The sequence below is a fragment of the Geotrypetes seraphini genome, chromosome 2 (assembly GCF_902459505.1).
Source record: "Geotrypetes seraphini chromosome 2, aGeoSer1.1, whole genome shotgun sequence".
NCBI classification, from domain to species: domain Eukaryota; kingdom Metazoa; phylum Chordata; class Amphibia; order Gymnophiona; family Dermophiidae; genus Geotrypetes; species Geotrypetes seraphini.
The window spans coordinates 504,506,069-504,528,338 of NC_047085.1; the positions used below are offsets into that span (position 1 = coordinate 504,506,069).

Below are 22,270 nucleotides of genomic sequence, written 5' to 3' on the forward strand. Positions count from 1 at the left end.
AGTTCCTTTCCTCTCAACCTCTGTAAACCGTGCCGAGCTCTGCGCTTGCGGAGATGATGCGGTATACAAACCTAAGGTTTAGTTTAGTTAGTTTAGTTTAGTTTATCATCTAAAGTGCGTATACCTGCCTTCATCCAATATTTCCAGATGAATCTTGGAGTTTAGCCATAGGGTCTGATATGTTGATTTAAGTATTGAAATAGATGTTAAGTTATTAACATATCTTAAGGTTTTCCATGTATCTACTAATATTCTATTTTCTTTATATAACCTAGGCATTTTGATACTGAGAACATGGTTTAATCTCAGAGGAACTTGAGTTGCCATTCCAACATCAACCAATCTGGGAACTTTTCCATGAGCTCTGGGAGGATCCAATACATACCTTGACGCATAATATAGGATTGATGATACCTATAAAAATTAGGAAAATTTACCCCACCCTCAGCGATTGGCTTTTGTAAAGATACTAGAGCAATTCTTGCAATTTTACCCAGCCAAATAAATTTTGTAAGAATACTATTTAATTTTTTATAAAAGGACCCCGGAAAAAAAACTGGCAACATACCCATTTGGTAACAAACCACAGGCAAAATCATCATTTTAATAGTTTGAACTCTTCTCCACCAAAACAGATGTAATGGATTCCAATGCTCACACATTTCTGTGATCTTCTGCAATAAAGATTTTTCATTTACTTTCATTGTCTCTTCCAGCGTATTTTTTATCCAAACACCTAAATATTTTATATCTTCTTCCTTCCAAAGAAACAGAAATGAATCAAATAATCCTTTTGTACAATGTACATTTAGTGGAAGAATCTCTGATTTACTCCAATTTATTTTGTATCCTGAAAATTTCCCAAATTTCTCTATCAAATCCAGCAAATGTGGAATGGTTGTTTCAGAATTCCTCAAATGAAGCAAAATGTCATCCGTATAAGCAGATACCTTGTATTCCCGACCTGTGTAAGGAATACCCTGGATCTCCTCTGCCAGTGTCACATTGACCTGGCGTTAGTTCTAGAAGTGTAGCAGGCGGTGTAATGTCCTGCGTGCCCTTAGTTTTGGCTTCTGCACTAAAACCAAGCTGAAATTCACATTTGGACTTGTATCATCATTTTTAGCTGAAACCGAAATTATTTTCTGGCCCATGGATCATCTCCTCCCTTCATCATTCCTCAAGCATAAGAAGTCCCACCAGGGCTCACCGCTGGCGTTACCCTCCTCCTCAAACCCACTTGCAAGCTGTTGCTGCTTCAGGGCTTACCTTAATGTTCTGGTGGTGTAGTGGCACATTTAGGTGGGATCAATCCTTAAGTCATTCTTGCCTAGCCTGTGTCTCCAGTCAAAATGACGAGGTCACGACACCTGTTTTGGGATTTGAGGTCACAGGGGCAGGAGCTAGTCTCCAAAACCAAAGTTACATGAGCGTGCAGGAAGTACCAGTTGATTCATAGCTAGTGTCTTATTCCTTTGGTGAATTTTTAGATTCAAAGCTGATTGAAACTTTTATTACACTCAGTACATGTAAATGGTTTGTGATCTATGTGATATTTTTTTAGAGTTGAAAGCTGAGTGAAGCTTGTATTGCATTCAGTACATATAAATGGTGTGGGTGCTTTGTGAGTCTTTCTGTTAAATTTTACAGCTGAAAGTCGAGTAACATTTTTAATATGCACATCCAAGGTGAGGGGGTATTTTGGTTTTCTTATGAGTGCAAATAATGTGGAAGGAGGTTATTATATGTCTTTTTATGTTTGATGAAAGTGATTGAATATGGGGGTGGGAGGGTTATGGGATCTGAATTAAATTTTAATAGGATATTAAGTGATGTATTTAAATATATAGTGATGTTATATGCTGTTGCATTTATTGTAAGTTTTAAAAATGAATAAAGAATATTAAAAAAAAAATTAAACTCGATACATGTATATGATTTGTCTCCTCTATGGATTATTTTGTGTCTTTTTAGATGTAAAAGATACTTTTTATTGCACTCAGTATATGGTTTGATTGCTGTTTGGGTCTGTTGGTGAATTTTTAGACCTGAAATCTGAGTGAAGCTTTTATTACACTTGTGTACATGTATATGGTTTGACTGCTGTGTGGATTTGTTCATGAATTTTTAGTTTTGAAATCCGAGTGAAGCTTTTATTACACCCTGTACATGGAAATGGTTTCTCTCCTGTGTGGATCATTTTGTGACTTTTTAGAGTTGAAAGCTGAGTGAAACTTTTATTACACTCAGTACATGTAAATGGTTTGTCTCCTGTATGGATCATTTTGTGTCTTTTTAGACCTGAAATCTGAGTGAAGCTTTTATTACACGTAGTGCATGTAAATGGTTTGACTGCTGCATGGGTCTGTTGGTGAATTTTTAGACCTGAAAGCCAAGTGAAGCTTTTATTACACTCAGTACACGTATACGGTTTGTCTCCTGTGTGGATCCTCTGATGAATTTTAAAATTGGAAAGCCGAGTGAAGCTTTTATTACACTCGATACATGTAAATGGTTTGAACCCTGTGTGGATTCTCTGGTGAAATTTTAAATGTGGAAGCCAAGTGAAGCTTTTATTACACTCAGTACATGTAAATTGTTTGTACTCTGTGTGGATCCTTTCGTGAAATTTTAGATGTGAAAGCCAAGTGAAGCTTTGATTACACTCGGTACATGTATATGGTTTGACTCCCGTGTGGATCCTCTGGTGAATTTTTAGATCTGAAAGCCGAGTAAAGCTCTTATTACACTCAATACATGTAAATGTTTTGTCTCCCGTGTGGATCCTATGGTGAATTTTTAGATCTGAAAGCCGAGTGAAGCTTTTATTACACTCAGTACAGGTATAGGGTTTGTCTCCCCTGTGGATCATCAAGTGAATTTTTAGATTTGAAAGCCTAGTGAAGCTTTTATTACACTCGGTACAGATATAGGGTTTGTCCCCCGTATGGATCTTTTGGTGAAATTTTAGATTTGAAAGCCGAGTGAAGCTTTTTTCACACAGATTACATGTAAATGGTTTGTAACCCGTGTGGATACTCTGGTGAATTTTTAGATCTGAAAGCCGAATGAAGCTTTTATTACACTCGGTACATGTAAATGGTTTGTCTCCTGTGTGGATCCGCCGGTGAATTTTTAGGCCTGAAAGCCGAGTGAAGCTTTTATTACACTCAGTACATGCAAATGCTTTGTCTCCTGTGTGGATCTTTTGGTGGAATTTTAAACTTGAAATCTGAGTGAAGCTTTTATTACACTCAATACATGTATATGGTTTATGACCTGTGTGGATCATTTTGTGTCTTTTCAGACATGAATGTTGAATGAATCTTTTATTACACTCAGTACATGCAAATGCTTTGTCTCCTGTGTGAATCTTTTGGTGAAATTTTAAACCTGAGATTTGAGTGAAGCTTTTATTACACTCAATACATGTATACGGTTTATCTCCCGTATGGATTCTCTGGTGAATTTTTAGATTTGAAAGCCGAGTGAAGCTTTTATTACACTCAATACATGTATATGGTTTGTCTCCCGTATGGACTCTCTGGTGAAATTTTAGATTTGAAAGCTGAGTAAAGCTTTTATTACACTCGGTACATGTAAATGGTTGGTTTCCTGTGTGGATCATTTTGTGTCTTTTTAGATGTGAAACCCGAGTGAATCTTTTATTACACTCAGTGCATGTAAATGGTTGGTCTCCTGTGTGGATCATTTTGTGTCTTTTTAGATGTGAAAGCCGAGTAAAGCTTTTATTACACTCAGTGCATGTAAATGGTTTGTCTCCTGTGTGGATCATTTTGTGTCTTTTTAGATGTGAAAGCCGAATGAAGCTTTTATTACATTCGGTACAGGTATATGGTTTATGTCCCATGTGGATCCTCTGATGTAATTTTAGATCTGAAACCTGAATGAAGCTTTTATTACACTCAGTACATGTAAATGGTTTGTACCCTGTGTGGATCATTTTGTGTCTTTTTAGACGTGAATGTTGAGCAAACGTTTTATTACATTCAGTACATATAAATGGTTTAACTGCTATATGGGTCTGTTGGTGAATTTTTAAAGTCGAAAGCTGAGGGAAGCTTTTATTACACTCAATAGATGCAAATGGTTTCTCATTTTTATGATTCATTGTGTACATTTGGAGTTCTGAAAACATTGGGAAGTTTTTATTATATGTAGGACAAATAAAGTTGATTTTCCTCTTATATGCAATGTATGTGAATTCTTTCTGGTATGTTTTTGCTTTCTCCCCATCTTGGTGAAGTTTAGAAGTCACTTCATCAATATTATGTATTTGGAAGGGTCTTTCAGCTAGGTGTCTCTGTAGCTCAGGGATGTCACCGAGCTCGCTGTCATTTCTTTCACACTTACTGACTCCATCCGTTGAGTTTCCTGCAGGTTCTCTCTCTTCCTTTTGTTCCTGCTTACACTTCTCTGTGTTAATCTTCCCAAGTCCCTGGGAAATATTCTCACAATCATTTTTTGATTGTCTTTGGACATGTACAATGTCTACAGGATCTTCTCCTTGGTTCATAACTCTCTTCCATTCCTTTAGGATCTGCTGATCTGCTGGATATAAACAAAAGGTATTACTCATTAGTTAGAAAACAGCAGTGGTTTCAAAGATGTAACCTGTGTATAATAAGAGGAAGGACAGGTTATATCACACCAGGATTTTTCATTCGTGGCTTCAGAAGTGGTCAGTTTCCTATTTGCAAAGCATGTTTGGAGAATTCATCCCTGCCCAGGGCAAGTTTGTGAGATGTTCCTTGGTAATAATAATAATAATAATAATTTTATTCTTATATACTGCCAAAGCCATAGAAGTTCGAGGCGGTTTAAGGTAAGAAGCGCTGGACAATCAGCGAAGAGGTTACAATCAATGGCAGTGAGTAGAGTTAAGGGAGTCCATTCTATGAAGCAGTGTATCGCAAATTGTGCCGCGGCATGAGAGTCATCCATGCCGGCCGATTGCCTACAGGACGTGCCTCTCGCAGTGAGAGGCACGTCCCATAGGCAGTTGGCCAACGCGGACGACTCTCCACCTCGCTATCTTCTCTCCTCCTCTCCCCGTACCGCCCCTCCTCCCGGATCCCTCCACCAAAATGGGCCTCTGCGCATGCGTGGACGCTCACCAACTGGCTTTGCCTGCTCTTCATGTGGTACATTTGACATCTACGCATAAGTCTGCCTTTTTTGCAGCAGTTCCTGTGGAATTCTCTCCCAGTTAGGATTCGTTCCGAGTTAATCTTATGTAAAATTCAGATCAATGGTTAAGACACATCTTTTTGGTTTAGCAACTTTATGAGATGTTTGGTAAATTGGAATCCTGTTTATTTGGGGAGGCAACTATTTAAACAAGATTTATGTTTAAATGATTTTTATTAAAGTTTTCAAGAAAGAGAACAGTAAACACATTTAAACAAAATTATTTTCTTTTTAGATTATTTAGATTTAATTAATTAAAAAAAATTTAATTTCTGTTTTTTCTCTATTGTCTTTTCTTTGCTTTCTTATTTTATGTGGTGTTATTTTTTATTATTTGTTTATAGATTTCAACATAATATCAAGCATGAAACTTGTACAGAAAAGAAATCAAGCCAAGAACATTCTAGAACAATAAAAAAAATATATATATTGTTAAACAAATAAATTCATAATAGAACATAAAGATTACAATGGCTTAACTTTACTCAAGTCCTCAAATTGGATCCAAAACTTACACAATTAGCGAGAAAATAAAAAGTAAGCTTAAACTTAAAGAATCACTGCCTTGAGCTGAGAGCAAAATACATGGCATTCTTTTCGTTTCTTGTTTTTATATATTTTGTACACCGTGCAGTTGACAAACTGAAGTGTAGTTAAAACATTCAATATGTTTCACTTGCACACCTAATTGACCATATTCTATGGACCAGGGGTGTCCAACCTGCGGCCTGAGGGCCGCATGCGGCCCCATGAAGTATTTTGTGTGGCCCCGGTTGAGGGCGATGCAGTATTTTCCTCTGCTGCCCCCGGGTGTTTACCGTCTTGCCAGCTCCCTCCTGTGTCTTGCTGCAGCGTTTGCACGTTTGTGCGGCCCCAGAAACATTTTTTTGGGCCAATGCGGCCCAGTGAAGCCAAAAGGTTGGACACCCCCGCTATAGACCATATTTGCGTGTAAGTAGAGGAGATGCCCAGAGCCCACTCATGCCCTGCCTATTTCCACACCACCCTCTCGCACTTCTGTGCTATCACTCTTAGGCGCTTTCTTACTGAAAAGCATCTACAGTCATGTGAAAAAATTAGAACACTCCATGAAATATTCAGTTCTTTTTTAAGAAATGTTCATATATCGATGTCAAATCTTTTTTCTTTTTTTTTTTTTAATCTCTGGAAAAGAAAGTGATGTAATTGCAGTTAAACAACAAAAAATTTCCTTGATCGAGACGCCATTGAAAGAATATATCTTTAGCCTTTGGAGCCGACGATGTTAAAAAATCTGTTTGAGCCAGTCCTGTATAGTTCAGTCCTGTATGTATCCCTGAAAGAAAGCCGATAAAAGTTGGAGAAACAGGCACCATCGGGATTGGACTGATGATAAACTTTGAGATAAGTTTGGAGGCTCTTTAGTTTTCTGTCAGCTGTTATTAGTCAGTGTGCATCTGATAATATTCCAAAGTCTGGGATCTTCTGGAAGCAATGGATGCAGGCAGGTATACATACACCAGCGATTAATCAAATACAGTGGTACCTTGGATTACGAGCATAATCCGTTCCAGGAGCATGCTCGTAATCCAAAATGCTCGTTTATCAAAGCGAGTTTCCCCATAGGAAATAATGGAAACTCGCTTTGATACGTTCCCCCCCCCCCCCCCCGATAACCGGCATCGCTCCCCCCCCGCTCGCTCCAACCGGCACCCCACCCACCCGAACAACTTACCGGCACCGGCACGCAGGCACAGATCGTGCCGGTGCCTAGAAAATCTTTCGGCTTCTGCCTGCCTTGAGCATGCATCTGCACATGCTCAAGGACTTCTAATTCTCCCTCTCGCCGAGAATCTCGGCGAGAGGGAGAATTACCGTATTTTCACGCATATAACGCGCGCGTTATACGTGTTTTTACAAACCGTGCATACCCTTGCGCGGTATACGCGTGAGCGCGTTGTACAAAATTTTTTTTACATAGTTCCCCCCCCCCCCCGACGTCCGATTCACCCCCCGCAGGACCGCTCGCACACACCCGCACCCCCACCCCGAAGGACCGCCGACTCCCCGACTCCCCGACACGATCGAGGCAAGAGGGAGCTCAAGCCCTCTTGCCCCAGCCAACCTTGGCACCCCCGACACGATCGGGGCAAGAGGGAGCTCAAGCCCTCTTGCCCCCCCGACTCCCCGACACAATCAGGGCAAAAAGGAGCACAAGCCCTCTTGCCCCGCCGATTCCCCCACCCCCCGACAATATCGGGCCAGGAGGGAGCCCAAGTCCTCCTGGCCCTGGTGACCCCCCACCCGCTAGTTGTTCGGGCCAGGAGGGAGCCCAAACCCTCCTGGCCACGGCGACCCCCTAACCCCACCCTGCACTACATTACGGGCAGGAGGGATCCCAGGCCCTCCTGCTCTCGACGCAAACCCCCCTCCCCCCAACGACCGCCCCCCCAAGAACCTCCGACCTCTCCCCCAGCCGACCCGCGACCCGCCTGGCCGACCCCCACGACACCCCCAACCCCCTTCCCCGTACCTTTCTGTAGTTGGCCGGACAGACGGGAGCCAAACCCGAATGTCCGGCAGGCAGCCAACGACGGAATGGGGCCGGATTGGCCCATCCGTCCCAAAGCTCCGCCTACTGGTGGGGCCTAAGGCACCTGGGCCAATCAGAATAGGCCCGGGAGCCTTAGGTCCCTCCTGGGGGCGGGGCCTGAGGCACTTGGGCCCAACCCGACCATGTGCCTCAGGCCCTGCCCCCAGGAGGGGCCTAAGGCTCCCGGGCCTATTCTGATTGGCCCAGGCGCCTTAGGCCCCACCAGTAGGCGGAGCTTTGGGACGGATGGGCCAATCCGGCCTCATTCCGTCGTTGGCTGCCTGCCGGACAGGCGGGTTTGGCTCCCGTCTGTCCGGCCAACTACAGAAAGGTACGGGGAAGGGGGTGGGGGTGTCGTGGGGGTCGGCCAGGGGGGTCGGGTCGGCTGGGGGGGTGGTCAGAGGTTCTTGGGGGGGGCGGTCGTTGGGGAGAGGGGGGTTTGCGTCGAGGGCAGGAGGGCCTGGGATCCCTCCTGCCCGTAATGTAGTGCGGGGTGGGGTTAAGGGGTCGCTGTGGCCAGGAGGATTTGGGCTCCCTCCTGGCCCGAACAACTAGGGGGGGGGTCGCCAGGTCCAGGAGGACTTGGGCTCCCTCCTGGCCCGATATTGTCGGGGAGTTGGGGAGTCGGCGGGGCAAGAGGGCTTGGGCTCCCTTTTGCCCCGATCGTGTCGGGGAGTCGGGGGGGGGGCAAGAGGGCTTGAGCTCCCTCTTGCCCCGATCGTGTCGGGGGTGCCAAGGTTGGCTGGGGCAAGAGGGCTTGAGCTCCCTCTTGCCCCGATCATGTCGGGGAGTCGGCGGGGCAAGAGGGGAAGCAGCAGGACACCGGTAGGAGCTTCTACATGATGGGGGGGGTCGGGAGGCTGTGGGGGTGTGAGCGGTCCTTCAGGGTGGGGGTGCGTGCGAGCGGTCCTTCGGGGTGGGGGTGCGAGTGGTCCTGCGGGGGGGGGGATGAATCGGACGTCGGGGGGGGGGCATCAGGCTTTCAGGGTGGGGACAGGACTTCAAGGGGGAGAGGAGAGTCGGGGCGGGCGAAAGAAGAGTCGGGGTGGCCAGAGGGGAGTCGGGGCGGGTGACTGGAGAGTCGGGCAGCATGCGCGGTATACGGGTGTGCGCGGTATACAAAAATTTCTGTACATAAATTTGTGTTTTCCGCGCGCTATACCCGTGTGCGCGTTTTACACGGTTGCGCGTTATCTACGTGAAAATACGGTAGAAGTCCTTGAGCATGCGCAGATGCATGCTCAAGGCAGGCAAAAGCCGGAAGATCTTCTAGGCACCGGCACGATCTGTGCCTGCATGCCAGTACCAGACTGGGGAGGGAGGAGGGGTTTAAGGGGGGGAGGATAAGTTTAAGTTGTTCGGGCGAGGGGGTCGGTTCGCGCGGGAGGGATGGGGTGTGCCGGTTGGAGTGAGGGGGCCTTTGCGATCGAGGAGGAGTGATGCCGATTATCGGGCGGGGGGGGGGGGGTGCTCGCAAATCGAGTCAACACTCGGTTTGCGAGTCAACAGTTTGCTGAGTGTTTTGCTCGTCTTGCAAAACACTCGCAAACCAAGGTTTGACTGTACTTAATAAACTTGAAACTTTTATCATCAACATTGCAGGGCCTAGCCTAGAAGAATCCCTCAAATGAAAAAAAAAACAGAGAGCTACCCTAAACTTTCACAATCACCTATTAGAAAAATAGCCTAGACTATTTTTATTTTATTTTTTTCCCTTTAAAAGGTTACTCTTTTACTTGAATACACATAAAAAGAGCTATCCTGGAAATGATATAGATGTAGTTCCCAAAGGGTTTATGATCCTCTTAGCAGATATCTGCTTGAGACACCAAGATCTTCCCTGGAAGTTGAATTGAAACAATCTCTACTTCATTATAGTTGCCTTTTATCTTTAATTTTTGTTTATTTCCACACACATCCAGGGAAGGGTGAGAGGGTGGGGTTATTTCTTTGCTTTGTCTTAATCCTTGATGAAATGTAATGGAAGGAAAGGGGGAGATTTATTCTTTATGCAGTGTTATTGATTATGATTATAAGTGTTTAACTTGCTGATTAATGTATATATACGGTTCTGCACTTTTGTTGGCCTTAAAAATCAATAAAGATTTATTTTAAAAAAAAAATTATTGTAATCCCTTCAAAGCAGCATACTAATGTGAAACTATTGTTAACTCGTCGATGCCAATATTCTATCTATTGTAGCTCACTGACAATGGTCAGCCCATCTCTTTTGTAAACCGCTTAGAACCGAAAGGCTTTTGTGGTATGTAAATAAAAATTTGTTATGTTATGTTATTCTAGACAAGTGGGTTGTGTCACAATGGCAACATGCCCTGAGCAGAAGGAATCCACTCTGGATTTTTTCTGCGACTCTGCTCTACTTCACTGCGCTCTCTGGCGCCACCTTCAGTTAGTACCCAAGTACCGAGAGCCATCGCACCAAACGGGAAGTAGAGACATCCATGGCAATCAAATCCATAAACAACAGTTCCGCTCCAGAATTAATATGAGAACATTAACTGCAAACAACCAACAAATGCATCAAAGGAGCTCAGAAATGACGCCTGCATAAAACAGGAACATATATACAGATTCTTCCCAGCCCAAGGGCTGACTAACGTCCAAGAATCAACTTGGAGAAGCATAAACAGACTGAGACAGTAGGCAGGCGCAGGAAGGACAGGGTGGGAGTTTAGAATGTCTCGCCTATCTACTGGAAGAGAGCTTACCAGAGTAAGTACAAAATCTCTTTTTCCAGTGCAATAGGCGAGACATTCTAGACAAGTGGGACGTACAAAAGCAGTCCCAAAAGGCTAAGGCGGGCTGACTGTGCCGACCCTTAAGACCGAGGACCCTAAAGTAGAGCCCTGTTTCGCCACCACATCCACTCTGTAGAATTTGGCAAACGTGTGTAGAGTGGAGTGGACCAAGTAGCTGCCCTACAGATCTCGTCAGGGGAGATTGCTTTAGCCTTGGCCCATGAGGAAGCCACACTTCTGGTAGAATGTGCCTTAACACAAAGCAGACTGTTTTCCGCATAGAATGTAGGCTGATGAAATAGCCTTAAGTATCCACCTAGAAATAGTAGCATTAGAAGGGGCAGCACCCCTTAGAAGAATGAGTCAACACAAAAAGATGCTCAGAGAGGCAAAACTCATTAGTGACCTCTAGATAATGTAAAATTACTCTTGGGAAACTACGGTCGTGTGTCTTAGAACCCAAAGCTGAAAAACAGCAAACACACTTCCTGATTAGTATGGAAGGCCGACACCACCTTCGGTAGAAACGAAGGAATTGTGTGGAGAGAGATCCCTGTCTCCGAGTTCCTCAAGAAAGGCTCTCGACAGGATAGAGCCTGGAGTTCCGAGACATGTCTTGCTGAGGTAATGGCGACCAGAAAAACTGCCTTCAGCATCAGATCCAAGAGAGAAGCATCTTTCAGAGGCTCAAACAGAGCCTTGGTGAGGCCAGACAAAACAAAATTAAGGTCTCATGAAGGGAAGGGCGGTTTGATGGGAGGTATAATGAAAAGAGACACCAGGGAATGACTAGGGTCCCGGGATCTGAAACAATAGAGCCTGGTGACTTGGACCCGCTGAGAAGCCACAGCGAGCCCTTTATCAAGGCCCACCTGAAGAAAGGCGAGCACCACATGGAAATAGGAGCAGAATACGGCTCCACACTTTCTTGGTAGCACCAATGCTGGAAAGTCATTCCATAAATATTTCATAAAGTCTAAGAAGGCTTCTAGTTCCTGGGGCGCAGTCACCCTCAGACGACTTAATCTTGCGTTTCTTAGGCTTTGGAGGATCCACTGCCTTGCAAACGGAACTATCATGCATGCTAAGCCCCAAAAACAAAGAAGGCCGCCCCACTGGGCTAGCCAAATGTTTAGTTAACTGCTTAATCAGGGGAGAGGGCAAACTTTGCGCTGCCGCCACTCCCGGCTGCACCTCACAGCACTTGGCACAAGGACACTCCTGAGATGCAAGAAGTGTTCAATGTTGACAAGAATTCACACTAGGAAACCCCAAGGACTCCATCCCAACAAAACTTGAGGCAAAAATATGCAGTTTTAGAGAAGCAGGGAGCCTTTGGAAAAAACGATTGCTAAAAATCCAAGATGGTCGCTGCTAAGAAATTCACACCAAAATCGCAATATTTTTCACAGTCAGCAAACTTTAAAAACAGCGATTTTAGGATTTTTCAGGTGGGGGAACACAGGGAGACATGCAGAAACCTTCAAAACTTGGAAATTCAGACCTTTCCCGATCTACCTCACAGGCTGACAGCTTTTACTCACTGTGACCTGTGCTGGGAATGTGCTGCAGCCTGTCTCGGCTCTCTTACAGTAGCTGGAATCAGAGAATCACTGGCTCTTGCTGGGAATGCATCTTCGATGCTAATCTTTGGGCTGCCAGTCAGACTCTGCACCTGACAGCGCCTCCACCCTCACGGACCGACAGACACGCTCAGAAATGGGCGGAGGTGAGAAACGCAGCCAGCACCCTGTGAGACACCGCCGAGTTTCCTAGTCCTAGATAAACCTAACAGGCTGCACTTGAACCTTCATTCAGCAGGAGAGAAAGCGGGGTTGGCCCCAAACTCCTTAGAATCAAGCAGATGCAGACTGACTGACAGGTATCCACTGAGATTGGCCTATCAGAGAATTACAAGGTGGATTTTACTCGCGGTTAGCCACGAGTAACCTGCCAAAACGGTGGAGGGGGAAGGTGCTTACCGCAGGTATGGGGACAAGGCCATCCACCGCCCCATGGAGTGGTGAATGGCCTTGTCCCCGCAGTTAAGGGAGGGAACGCATGCGGCCCCCTCCCTACCTACCCGAATCTATCTATCTATCTCCCTCCCTCCCCCTTACCTTTGCGGTGCATTTTAAGATTTGAGACTTGTTGAAAGCCGCCGGAGTGTATGTGAAGTCGCGTGCGTGTGTGGGCAGAAGCTTCTCCTCTGACGCAACTTCCAGTTGCGACAGAGAAGTTTCCGCCCACACATGCACGCGACTGCACGAACACTCTGGCGGCTTTCAACAAGCCACTCAAACCTTAAAACTCACCACGAAGGTAAGGGGGAAGGAGATGCACGGACCGTGCGAGGGGTGCCGAAGGGCAGTGAAGTGGTGAGAGGGAAGGGTGGATGCTACGGGGACAGGGCAGTGAAGGGGACAGTGGTCCGGTAACGGGGCAGTGACGGGGACAGAAATTTTTCCCAGTGTCATTAAGTCTGTGTGTTCTCCACACAGACAGAGCTGAAGAATCGCGCCAAGAAATTCCAAAAAGGGGACGAAAAAACACAGAATAAAACAATAAAAAGCAGAGAGCAGAACAGAAAAAAATCCGGAGTGGATTCCTTCTGCATATGGCAAGTGGCCATTGGGACACAACCAACTTGTCTAGAATGTCTCATCTATTGCACTGGAATAGGAGAGCACCCCCAGTGCCTATCCTATAGAAGGTATCTAGAAAATGCACTTTTACTCCGTTCCTCTTATTACTCCACTCACCTGAACAGCTGCTTTTCCCAATTTCTCTTTCCTCCGATTCTGGCTCATCCTTGATGTACGGCTCTTCCCCTCGTTCGATGTGGGATATAATCTTAGGGGTTAAGATTGGAGAACTTGATCCTGGGATAAGAAAATTGCATTAGTTTCTCAAAATTTCTGTATCTGATAACCTCAAATTCAAGAGTTAGACAAACTTTCCAACATAAAGAATTTCACCATTTTCATTGATGAAAAATATTCAAACCTTAGTTAGAAAGGAACAACTCTGAAGCCCTGCAGATACCAGAAAAGTAACAAAAACCCTCTTTAAAGTCTAGTTCCCACTCTAAATAAAGCAATATATTATCTGCCTGATTTCAATGTATGTGAACTTCTCCATCCCTTATACAACATGCAGGTCTCCTTGTTCACACCCAGAACATCTGGAATGGGGTGAAACAAACAAAACCAGCAGTTATTTATTTTACTTGCTAAGTTTCAGTATAAGATGTTTTTCCCTTCTCTCCGAGATAGGCAAGACCTGTACTCACACAATTTGAATGTGGTATAAAATATTTATAATTGCTCTTGATCCTTCTTGCCGCATGTGGGACGGAGACCATAGAAATCTGTCTGGCATTAGCTACACAAGTTCAAGTTCAAGTTCACTTTATTTTTGATGGATCGCCTATTTAAAACATTCTAAGCGATGTACACTTAAAAACAAATTATAAAAGAACATTTAGTCATATTAGTAAAACATTTAAAAAAAAAAACCAATAAAACACATATTTGTTAAATAATTAAATTAAATAATACATTAAAAACAAACATGAAAAAGGGAGGAAAGGGGGGAAAAGTTACATATTTTCTATTGGTGAAAAAAACATATATTAGGAAAAAACATAAAATAGGGATGTAAAATAAAAAAGGAAAATTATTCATTCATTATTCATTAAAGCCTGGCTGTTAAGGGATGTAAAATAAAAAGCAGAAAAGTTATTCATTAAAAGCGTCGTTAAATAAAAAAGTTTTTAAGAGTTTTTTAAAAGAGATAATATCTCTCTCCTTTCTAATAAAAAGAGGCAGAGTGTTCCAGAGTTGGGGGGCTAAAACAGAAAACATATCGTTTCTCCTAGTTCCCACAATTTTGAGTGAAGGGACCAAAAGTAACTCTTGTTGAGATGAGCGAAGTGTTCGATTAGAATGATAGGGGATAATCATTCTAGAAATGAATTGAGGGGTGTTATATATTAGAACCTTAAAGACTAAAAATGCTATTTTAAAAGTTATGCGATGATTAATTGGTAACCAGTGTGATTTATTAAGAAGGGGTGTTACATGGTCATACACTGCCCCACTGCTGGAGTTGCCGTCACAGCTAACTCCTGCCCCCTCCCCCCTACCCCATTTCATCTTGCCTTATACGGGATACAGACTGTAGAAGTCTGTTCAACATCATCTTCCTTCCCTGCTGCTTGGCAGGGAAGGAGAAGGGACATTACTAGGAGAAATGGGACATGAGGGGAAGGGAAGATTTGAATATACAGTGATTCACAGTATTCGCGGTATTTTCTGACTGCCTCTTAAGGTCAGAAAATACAGGGAATGAGTCCGCGAATCAGCTTTCTGCACAGCCGATTCCTCCTCCTCTCCCCTCCCCGGTCAACTAATGCTGCTTTGTAAAAGGGGGAGGGGTTGTCCCCAAAAATCTAGCCCCCTCCTTTACCAACTTTTTCTTCCTCTCTCCCTACCCCTCCCCTTTCTTTCTTTCTTTCTTTCTCTGCCCCCTTTCTTTCTCTCTCCCTGCCCCTCCCCTCCCCTTTCTTTCTTTTTTTAAATTTTTATTTTAACAAGTTTTATTGAATTTTCACCATGGTAAATACACCAGATAGCCAAATCCCTACCCCAAAACATAAACAGTCATACTGGTACTCTTCAATATAAGGCAATACTATCCAACCCATAATTTTCCCCCTCCCTTTCTTTCTTTCTTTCTCTCTCCCTGCCCCTCTTTTTTTCTGTCTTTCTCCCTGCCCCCTCAGCCACTGCCACTGATTTCTCCTTGCTTCCCCGAAGCCAGGCCAAGCGCATGACAAGTGCCGGGCCCACAGCATTCCCCCCCCCCCCCCCGACGTCAATTCTGACATCGGAGAGGAAGTTCCCGGACAGCCAGGCAGCAATTGGCTGACCTGGAATTTCCTCTCAGATATCAGAATTGATTTCAGAGGTGGGGTGGGTGGGGGGAAGGCTGTGGGCCCAGCACTTGTACATTCCTGGCCTGGCGTCAGGAAGCAGGGAGAACAGACCGCAAAGGCAACACGAGTCTATTACGGAGCTCGGGATGGTCTCTGCGATCGACTTGCGTTGCCTTTGCGATCGACCTTTTGGGCACCCCTGCTCTAGAGCTCTATTTTGGCACTTCCTTCCTCAGGAACTGTTATCTGCAGTTCACCAGATTTCTGCCGCTGTGTAATCCCATATAGCTGCTGAATATAATGGCGGAGAACCTGGAACTGCATACTGTCTTTGCACAATTCATCCATTACTGCATTTCCATCTAATATAATAAAGAGCTAGCTGCGCATGCGCACTCCTATTTGTGTGTTCTGTGCGCTGTAGGTCTGTGGCCGAAGGAGTGCGCATGCACGCTAATACGTCACCAGCCTATCGCCTCCACAAGCCGGACCGCAGCCAGACAACGATCTCCATTCCTCCTGCCACCGCCGATCTCCGTTCCTCCTTTGCCACCCACCCCCTTCTCTTCCCGCGGGCCCGAATGGCGATTCCAGCAGCATGTGCATCAGTCTTCACACGCTGCTTCGGGCCCTTCTACTGCCCTGATTTGCTCTGCCGCGTCTCTGATGATGTCATCAGGGACGTGCCAGAGTAAATCAGGGCAGTAGAAGGGCCCGAAGCAGCGTGTGGAGACTGATGCAAGCGCTGCTGGAATCACCACCTTTGTAGTCCGGACCGCGGGAAGGGAAAGGGGGGGTTAGAGGAAATGGTAATGCTGCTGCACAGGGAACTAGTGGGGGGGAGGGAAAGCTGCTTTGGACAGACAGACAGAGAGAGGAAGGGAAACACAAAGAAAATAAGAAAGACACAGGGGCAGGTGCACAGGGAACTGGTGTGGGGGGAGGGAAATGGAGGGGGATGGAATGCTGCTTTGGACAGACAGACAGAGGGAGGAAGGGAGACAGAAAGAAAAGAAGAAAGACACAGGGGCAGGGAGATACACAGAAAGACAGACAGGCAAAGGGGGCCAGGGACAGAGACAGACAGAAAGGACAGCGGAAGCCGCGTCAGGAGGGGTGCGGGATGCGGCAGTGGGAACTTTTCCAATGGGTGCAACTGGGCGGCTGTCGGGAACCTCTGATCAGGGGCAGAGCAAGGTAAGAGTATCATAGGGATAAGAAGGAGGAGGGAGGATAAAAAAGGAAGGGATGCCTACTGCTGGACAGGGGGAGAAGGAAAGAGATGCTGATGGACAGGGGAAGTGATGAAAAAGGAACGGAGGACTAATGTTGGACAGGGGAGAAGGAAAGAGGTGCTGCTGGACAGGGGGGAGGTAAAACAAAGGGAGAAGGGCTGCTGCTGCATAAGGAGAGCAGTGAAGGGGTGGTGGTGGACACAGTGGAGGTAAAAGGAAGGGAAAATGGACAGGGGGAGCAGGCAAGGGGTGGTGATGGACAGCCAAGGAAAAAGAAAGGCAGAAAGAAAGAAAGCGGCTAAGGAGAGAGAGAGAAAGAAAGAAAGACAGGTGCACACACATATGTTCTAGCACCCATTAATGTAACGGGTTTAAAGACTAGTATGATATAATACTGTATATTCTCATATATTAGCGTACTGTACATTTTTATATTTTCGCATTCTTAAAGTTGATGTACTCTGTATTTCCTCTGACTATCTGCATATTGTAACTCGCTGAATGTCCAGCTCTCTTGAATGTAAACCGCCTAGAAGTCGCAAGATTGTGGCGGTATAGAAAAATAAAGTTATTATTATTATTATTATTAATCTCATGGTAAAAGCCGCACACTCAGCCACCAGCCTCACAGTCTCAATACCTAATACTAATCTCAACATATGCACTCCTGAGAGGATATTAAGTGATCACTGCAGTACTCACTCATTCTCTCACCAAATCATATAAGACAAGAATCAAACTTGGTTTTATAATGATGGCCCACTACTGCTAATAAACATGTCAATTTATCCTAATGAGAGAGAAATTGGAATGGTTATGTGACCCGCTCTCCCTCCCCCCTCCCTATTCCACCTGAACTTACAGCACTGTTATAAATATAATCTGTTATCTTCACCTTATTGTAACTTTACGTTGCTATTTATCCCCAACAGGTCCTGTCGGACATTACCTACTAAAATGTACATATTACATTTTTGCTCAGCAAATTGTATTCCTATACTATTGCCTCCTGAGGTCTCTGATCTCTGTATTTCCTCTGAATATCTACTTATTGTATTTCGCTGAATGTCCAGCACTCTTGATTGTAAACCACCTAGAAGTCGCAAGATTGTGGCGGTATAGAAGAATAAAGTTATTATTATTAGGCCTTATTGACTAGAAAATGGCAGCAATATCATGATATTTGGGGGAGACACCTGGTAGTGGAGGGATTGGATGTGGGGAGTTCTGATGTGAGCCGATATGATGGTACTGGGCATGGTCTGGGGGTTTGTCTATTACTGATTTTGTGCTCACTTTTTTGATTTTGTTATTTCTTCTCTTTCCAACTCCTTGGGTGCTGCGACGCCTATCAGTGGGATTGTATGGATCCTGGGGGGGGTGCGTCTATACTTGCTGTTACCGGGGTAGGGGGGGGGGGGGTTTGGAGCTGGGGTTGACATCAGTGGGTTTTGAAGTTTTGGTGCATGTACTACCTTTGTGCTGTACTGCTGTTCCTCTGTATTGTTTTTTGTTATAAATAAACAATTACAACCCCCCCCCCAAAAAAAAAAAAAAACCATGTAAATTTATTCCTTACCCAATGAGATCAGGGTCTGATAATTCTCCTTCATCACCTCCCTGTAAAGGTTCTTCTGCTCTTCATCTAAATACTCCCACTCCTCCTGGGAGAAAGAGATACTGATGTCCTGAAAGGTCACCTGTATTTCAAACATAAACCAGAAACACATTTAGCAGGTGTCAGGTCAAAAGCGCGCTGGGACAAAGGTGCGCGCAGACAATTGAGTGCAGTGCGGAGGTGCGCGCCGCAGAAAATTACACTTTTTACAGCTCCGACAGGGAGGGGGGCGAGGGGGTAACCCCCCCCATTTTACTTAATAGAGATCGCACCGCATTGTGGGGGGTTGTAACCCCCCACATTTTACTGAAAACTTCACTCTTTCCCTGTTTTTAGGGAAAAAGTTAAGTTTACAGTAAAATGTGGAGGGTTACAACCCCCCAAACCCCCCACAACGCCGGCGCGATCTCTATTAAGTAAACTGGGGGGGCTCCCCAACAAAACCCCCCCGTCGGAGCCCCTAAAAACTGTAATTTTCTTCGGCGCGCGCCTCCGTCTTGCGCTCAGTTGTCGGCGCGCACCTTTGTCTTTAGCGGGGTTGTCTATGAACCCATTTAGCATCTTCGGCAGAACTTCCAATAAAGAAAATAAGAAGGCTACAAATAATACAAAATACAGCAATAAAAATGATTACAAATTCAAAAAAATATGACCACGTCACACCACTTTTACAAGCTGCACGTTGGCTACCAATCACACATAGAATAACTTTTAAAATCTTACTGTTAACATTTAAAATTCAACAATCACATGCGCCGATATTTTTGGATCGTCTTTTGATACCGTATTCTTCATCTAGAGAACTCAGATCGACACAACAACATTTATTAACTATTCCTTCTCTAAAAATAATAGGGACCAGGAGATCTACCATTTTCTCGGTCAGACCACCCCAGCTTTGGAACAATTTACCACTATACCTACATAATGAACCTTCCTTAGAAAAATTCAAGCGCTCCTTAAAAAGCTTTCTGAATAAGGACGCATTCAAAACATAGACAGCATAACTTACCAAGTACTAAATCCTTAGTCTTTAATGAGTCTTATGAGTAGATCGCCAAATTACTCTTTATTTTACTTTATATTCTGGTTATATGCTCCCACTTTTATGTGTTTTTTCATAAATGTTTCTTTTTCTTTCTTTAAAGATTGTAGTTCATCCCCCCTTGCCTTTTGTACCTGTTTGTATCAGAACGTAAATAATTTGTTTACAATGTCTTGTTTTGTCTTCCCCCTTTATTTTATTTTTTAAAAAATTGTTATATGCATTGAAGTATATGATATTGCGTAGATAACAAATCTTAATAAACTTGAAAACGTCTGAAAGTGTTGATTCTTATTGGAGTAGAGGGTACCAGCAAAGGGGCTAAAATATCTCGATATCGCTTATAAAAAGTATCAGAGTACCCATCCAGGCCCGGCGACTTACCCGCTTTCAAATTTGTAATGACCCCTACAACCTCCCCCAAGGTAATGGGCTCATTAAGGTGTTCCATATTAGAGGCCTCCTATCCCTAATGAATATGCATGAGAGAGATTTGCATATAATGGAAGTGACAGGTATGCAAATCTCTCTCATGCATATTCATTAGGGATATCTTGAAAACCTGACTGGCTGGGGGTCCCCCAGGACATGTTTGGGAACCACTGATCTATACAGAAGTCTAATTTAGATCTAAGAAGTTTGGTGATTTGTAAAATTATGTTGTCTATTTTCAAAAGCGTCCTTGAACAAAAAACTTCTCTACTGCCAACTCCAGACTCTGTCTTGCTGCACCGTATGCATGGAATAGCCTGAGTCAGTACGTCAAGCTCCATCTCTGGCAGTGTTTAAGTCTACACAAGGAGTTCTCAACCCTGTCCTCGGGACCCCCCATCCAGTCGGGTTTTCAAGATATCCCTAATGAATATGCATGAGAGAGATTTGCATACTTGTCACTTCCATTATATGCAAATCTCTCTCATACATATTCATTAGGGATATCTTGAAAACCCAACTGGCTGGAGAGTCCCCAGGACAGAATTGAGAACCACTGGTCTAGACTAAAAGCCCACTTTTTCAAGGCTGCTTTTAACTCTTAATTCCGATTCACTTGTAAAGAGCCCGTGTCTGTTTTGTCATTCCTTCTGTGAGAAATTTCATAACCCCTGTTTGTTTAATTAGGCCAGGGGTAGGGAACTCTGGTCCTCGAGAGCCGTATTCTAGTCAGGTTTTCAAGATTTCTCCAATGAATATGCATTGAAAGCAGTGCATGCAACTAGATCTCATGCATATTCATTGTGGAAATCCTGAAAACCTGACTGGAATACGGCTCTCAAGGACCTGAATTCCCTACCCCTGAATTAGACTGTAAACTCTATTGAGAAGGAATTGTCTCTTACATGTTTAATGTACTGTACAGCACAGCGCTATAGAAATAATAATATTAAGTAGTAGTAGTAATACAATCACATAACACACAGTCCCAGAACAAAGTTGTATTTCAGGAGACCTCCCAGACTTAGTGGGGCAGAGGGAGATGTTTTTGGATGTATACAATTCACAGCCACATAACACACAATCCCAGAGTAGGGCTAGATTTCGGGAGACCTCTCAGATAGACTGAAAGATTTCTGTGGTCTATATAATTTAATTTGTTTTCCATCCTGTTGTCCCCAAAGAGTGCAGAACGAGTTACAGGTTAACCCAAGGGTGTCAAAGTCCCTCCTTGAGGGCTGCAATCCCGTCAGGTTTCCAGGATTTCCCCAATAAATATGCATAAGATCTATTAGCATACAATGAAAGCAGTGCATGCAAATAGATCTCATGCATATTCATTGGGGAAATCCTGAAAACTCGACTGGATTGCGACCCTCAAGGAGGGACTTTGACATCCCTGGGTTAAACATACATATCATTAAAAGTTTTCATCCTAGTTGGCACATATTAGGTGTAGTTATCCTTATGCAACACAGACTGGTTCAGTTACCAAATATACAATTCTTTGTAGTCCATGGATCAAGGGCAGGGGGGGTCAGATGAAGAGGTAGGTTTTTATTGCTTTTCTGAAGTTGAGGAGACCTTCAAGAGATCTGATCTGATCTGTGATGGCCGTCGATTCCAGTAGCTCGGTTTGAAGTGGGAACAGGACCCTTGTGTGGCAGTTTCTAGTAATTCACAGTCATATAATTCACAGTCCCAGAGCAGGCCTATAACAACTAGAAACTGGTCACACACAAAATCTACTGCTTATCATTTCCATAGCACTGCTAGACGTATACAGCAGCACTGTACATTAAGCATTCAAAAGACAGTCCCTGATCAGTAAAGCTTACAATTTAATCAAACAGTGCGGGGTAGGCATCGAAGGCTGAAATCCAGTCAGGTTTTCAGGATTTCCCCAATGAGTATGCATGAGATCTATTTTGCATGCACTGCCTCCCATTGTATGCAAATGAATCTCATGCATATTCATTGGGGAAATCCTAAAACTCCGACTGGATTCCGGCCCTCGATGCCCACCCCTGTGGGTAGAGAGTTCCTCTGAAGCATAGAAGGTTTACAAGTACTCTCTCTTTGGGGGGGGGGGACTCCTGATCTTTATCCTTCATCTCCAGGAGGGTCCCGGTCCTAGGTTTGCTCAGGGTCCTGACTATGCAGCATCCCAGGTTAAAAGCTGCAGCAGCGTTTGCAAGAAGTTGGGGTGGGGGGGGGCATCTCCTACCTGGCCAGAAGCTCCCACCGGCATTTCTCTCTCTGTTTTTGTATTCTGCACGATTATAACTCAATTTGCAGCTCTTTCTCTGGCTGACAGTTTTGCAGGGTGGGGAAACGGAACAAAAGGGCAGGAAACTGAGATTTTTGGAGCCGGAAGCTCCTCTTTAACCCGAGCACAAAAAACAAACAAAAAAAAAAGGAGAAGCAAGGCTCGTTTCCTGTTGGGCGCGGGTTGATGA

At 44.4% G+C, this 22,270-nt stretch overlaps 1 protein-coding gene across 2 annotated transcripts; it reads right to left on the reverse strand.

Moving 5' to 3' along the window:
• Positions 1 to 841: 841 nt before the first annotated feature.
• On the reverse strand, positions 842 to 22,197 carry LOC117354548 (zinc finger protein 585A-like). Of its 2 annotated transcripts, none has more exons than XM_033932258.1 (4): positions 22,039 to 22,197; positions 18,296 to 18,416; positions 13,305 to 13,424; positions 842 to 4,569 (listed from the first exon to the last, which is right to left on the reverse strand). In XM_033932258.1, exons 1-4 carry the CDS (start codon positions 22,060 to 22,062, stop codon positions 2,072 to 2,074), a joined length of 2,763 nt encoding a protein of 920 aa, XP_033788149.1. In that variant the 5' UTR covers positions 22,063 to 22,197; the 3' UTR covers positions 842 to 2,071. The 2 variants fall into 2 exon arrangements, with proteins under 2 accessions (XP_033788149.1, XP_033788148.1); XM_033932257.1 differs by having other exon boundaries at positions 842 to 4,572.
• Positions 22,198 to 22,270: the final 73 nt, after the last annotated feature.

Coding starts and splice junctions, on each gene's coding strand:
- LOC117354548 (XM_033932257.1), bottom strand. CDS start 22,062: ATGCCGGTGGGAGCTTCTGGCCAG. Junction 13,425..18,295: donor TCAGACCCTGATCTCATTGG/GTAAGGAATAAA, acceptor TTCTTATCCCAG/GATCAAGTTCTCCAATCTTA. Junction 4,573..13,304: donor TGGGAAAAGCAGCTGTTCAG/GTGAGTGGAGTA, acceptor GTTTATATCCAG/CAGATCAGCAGATCCTAAAG.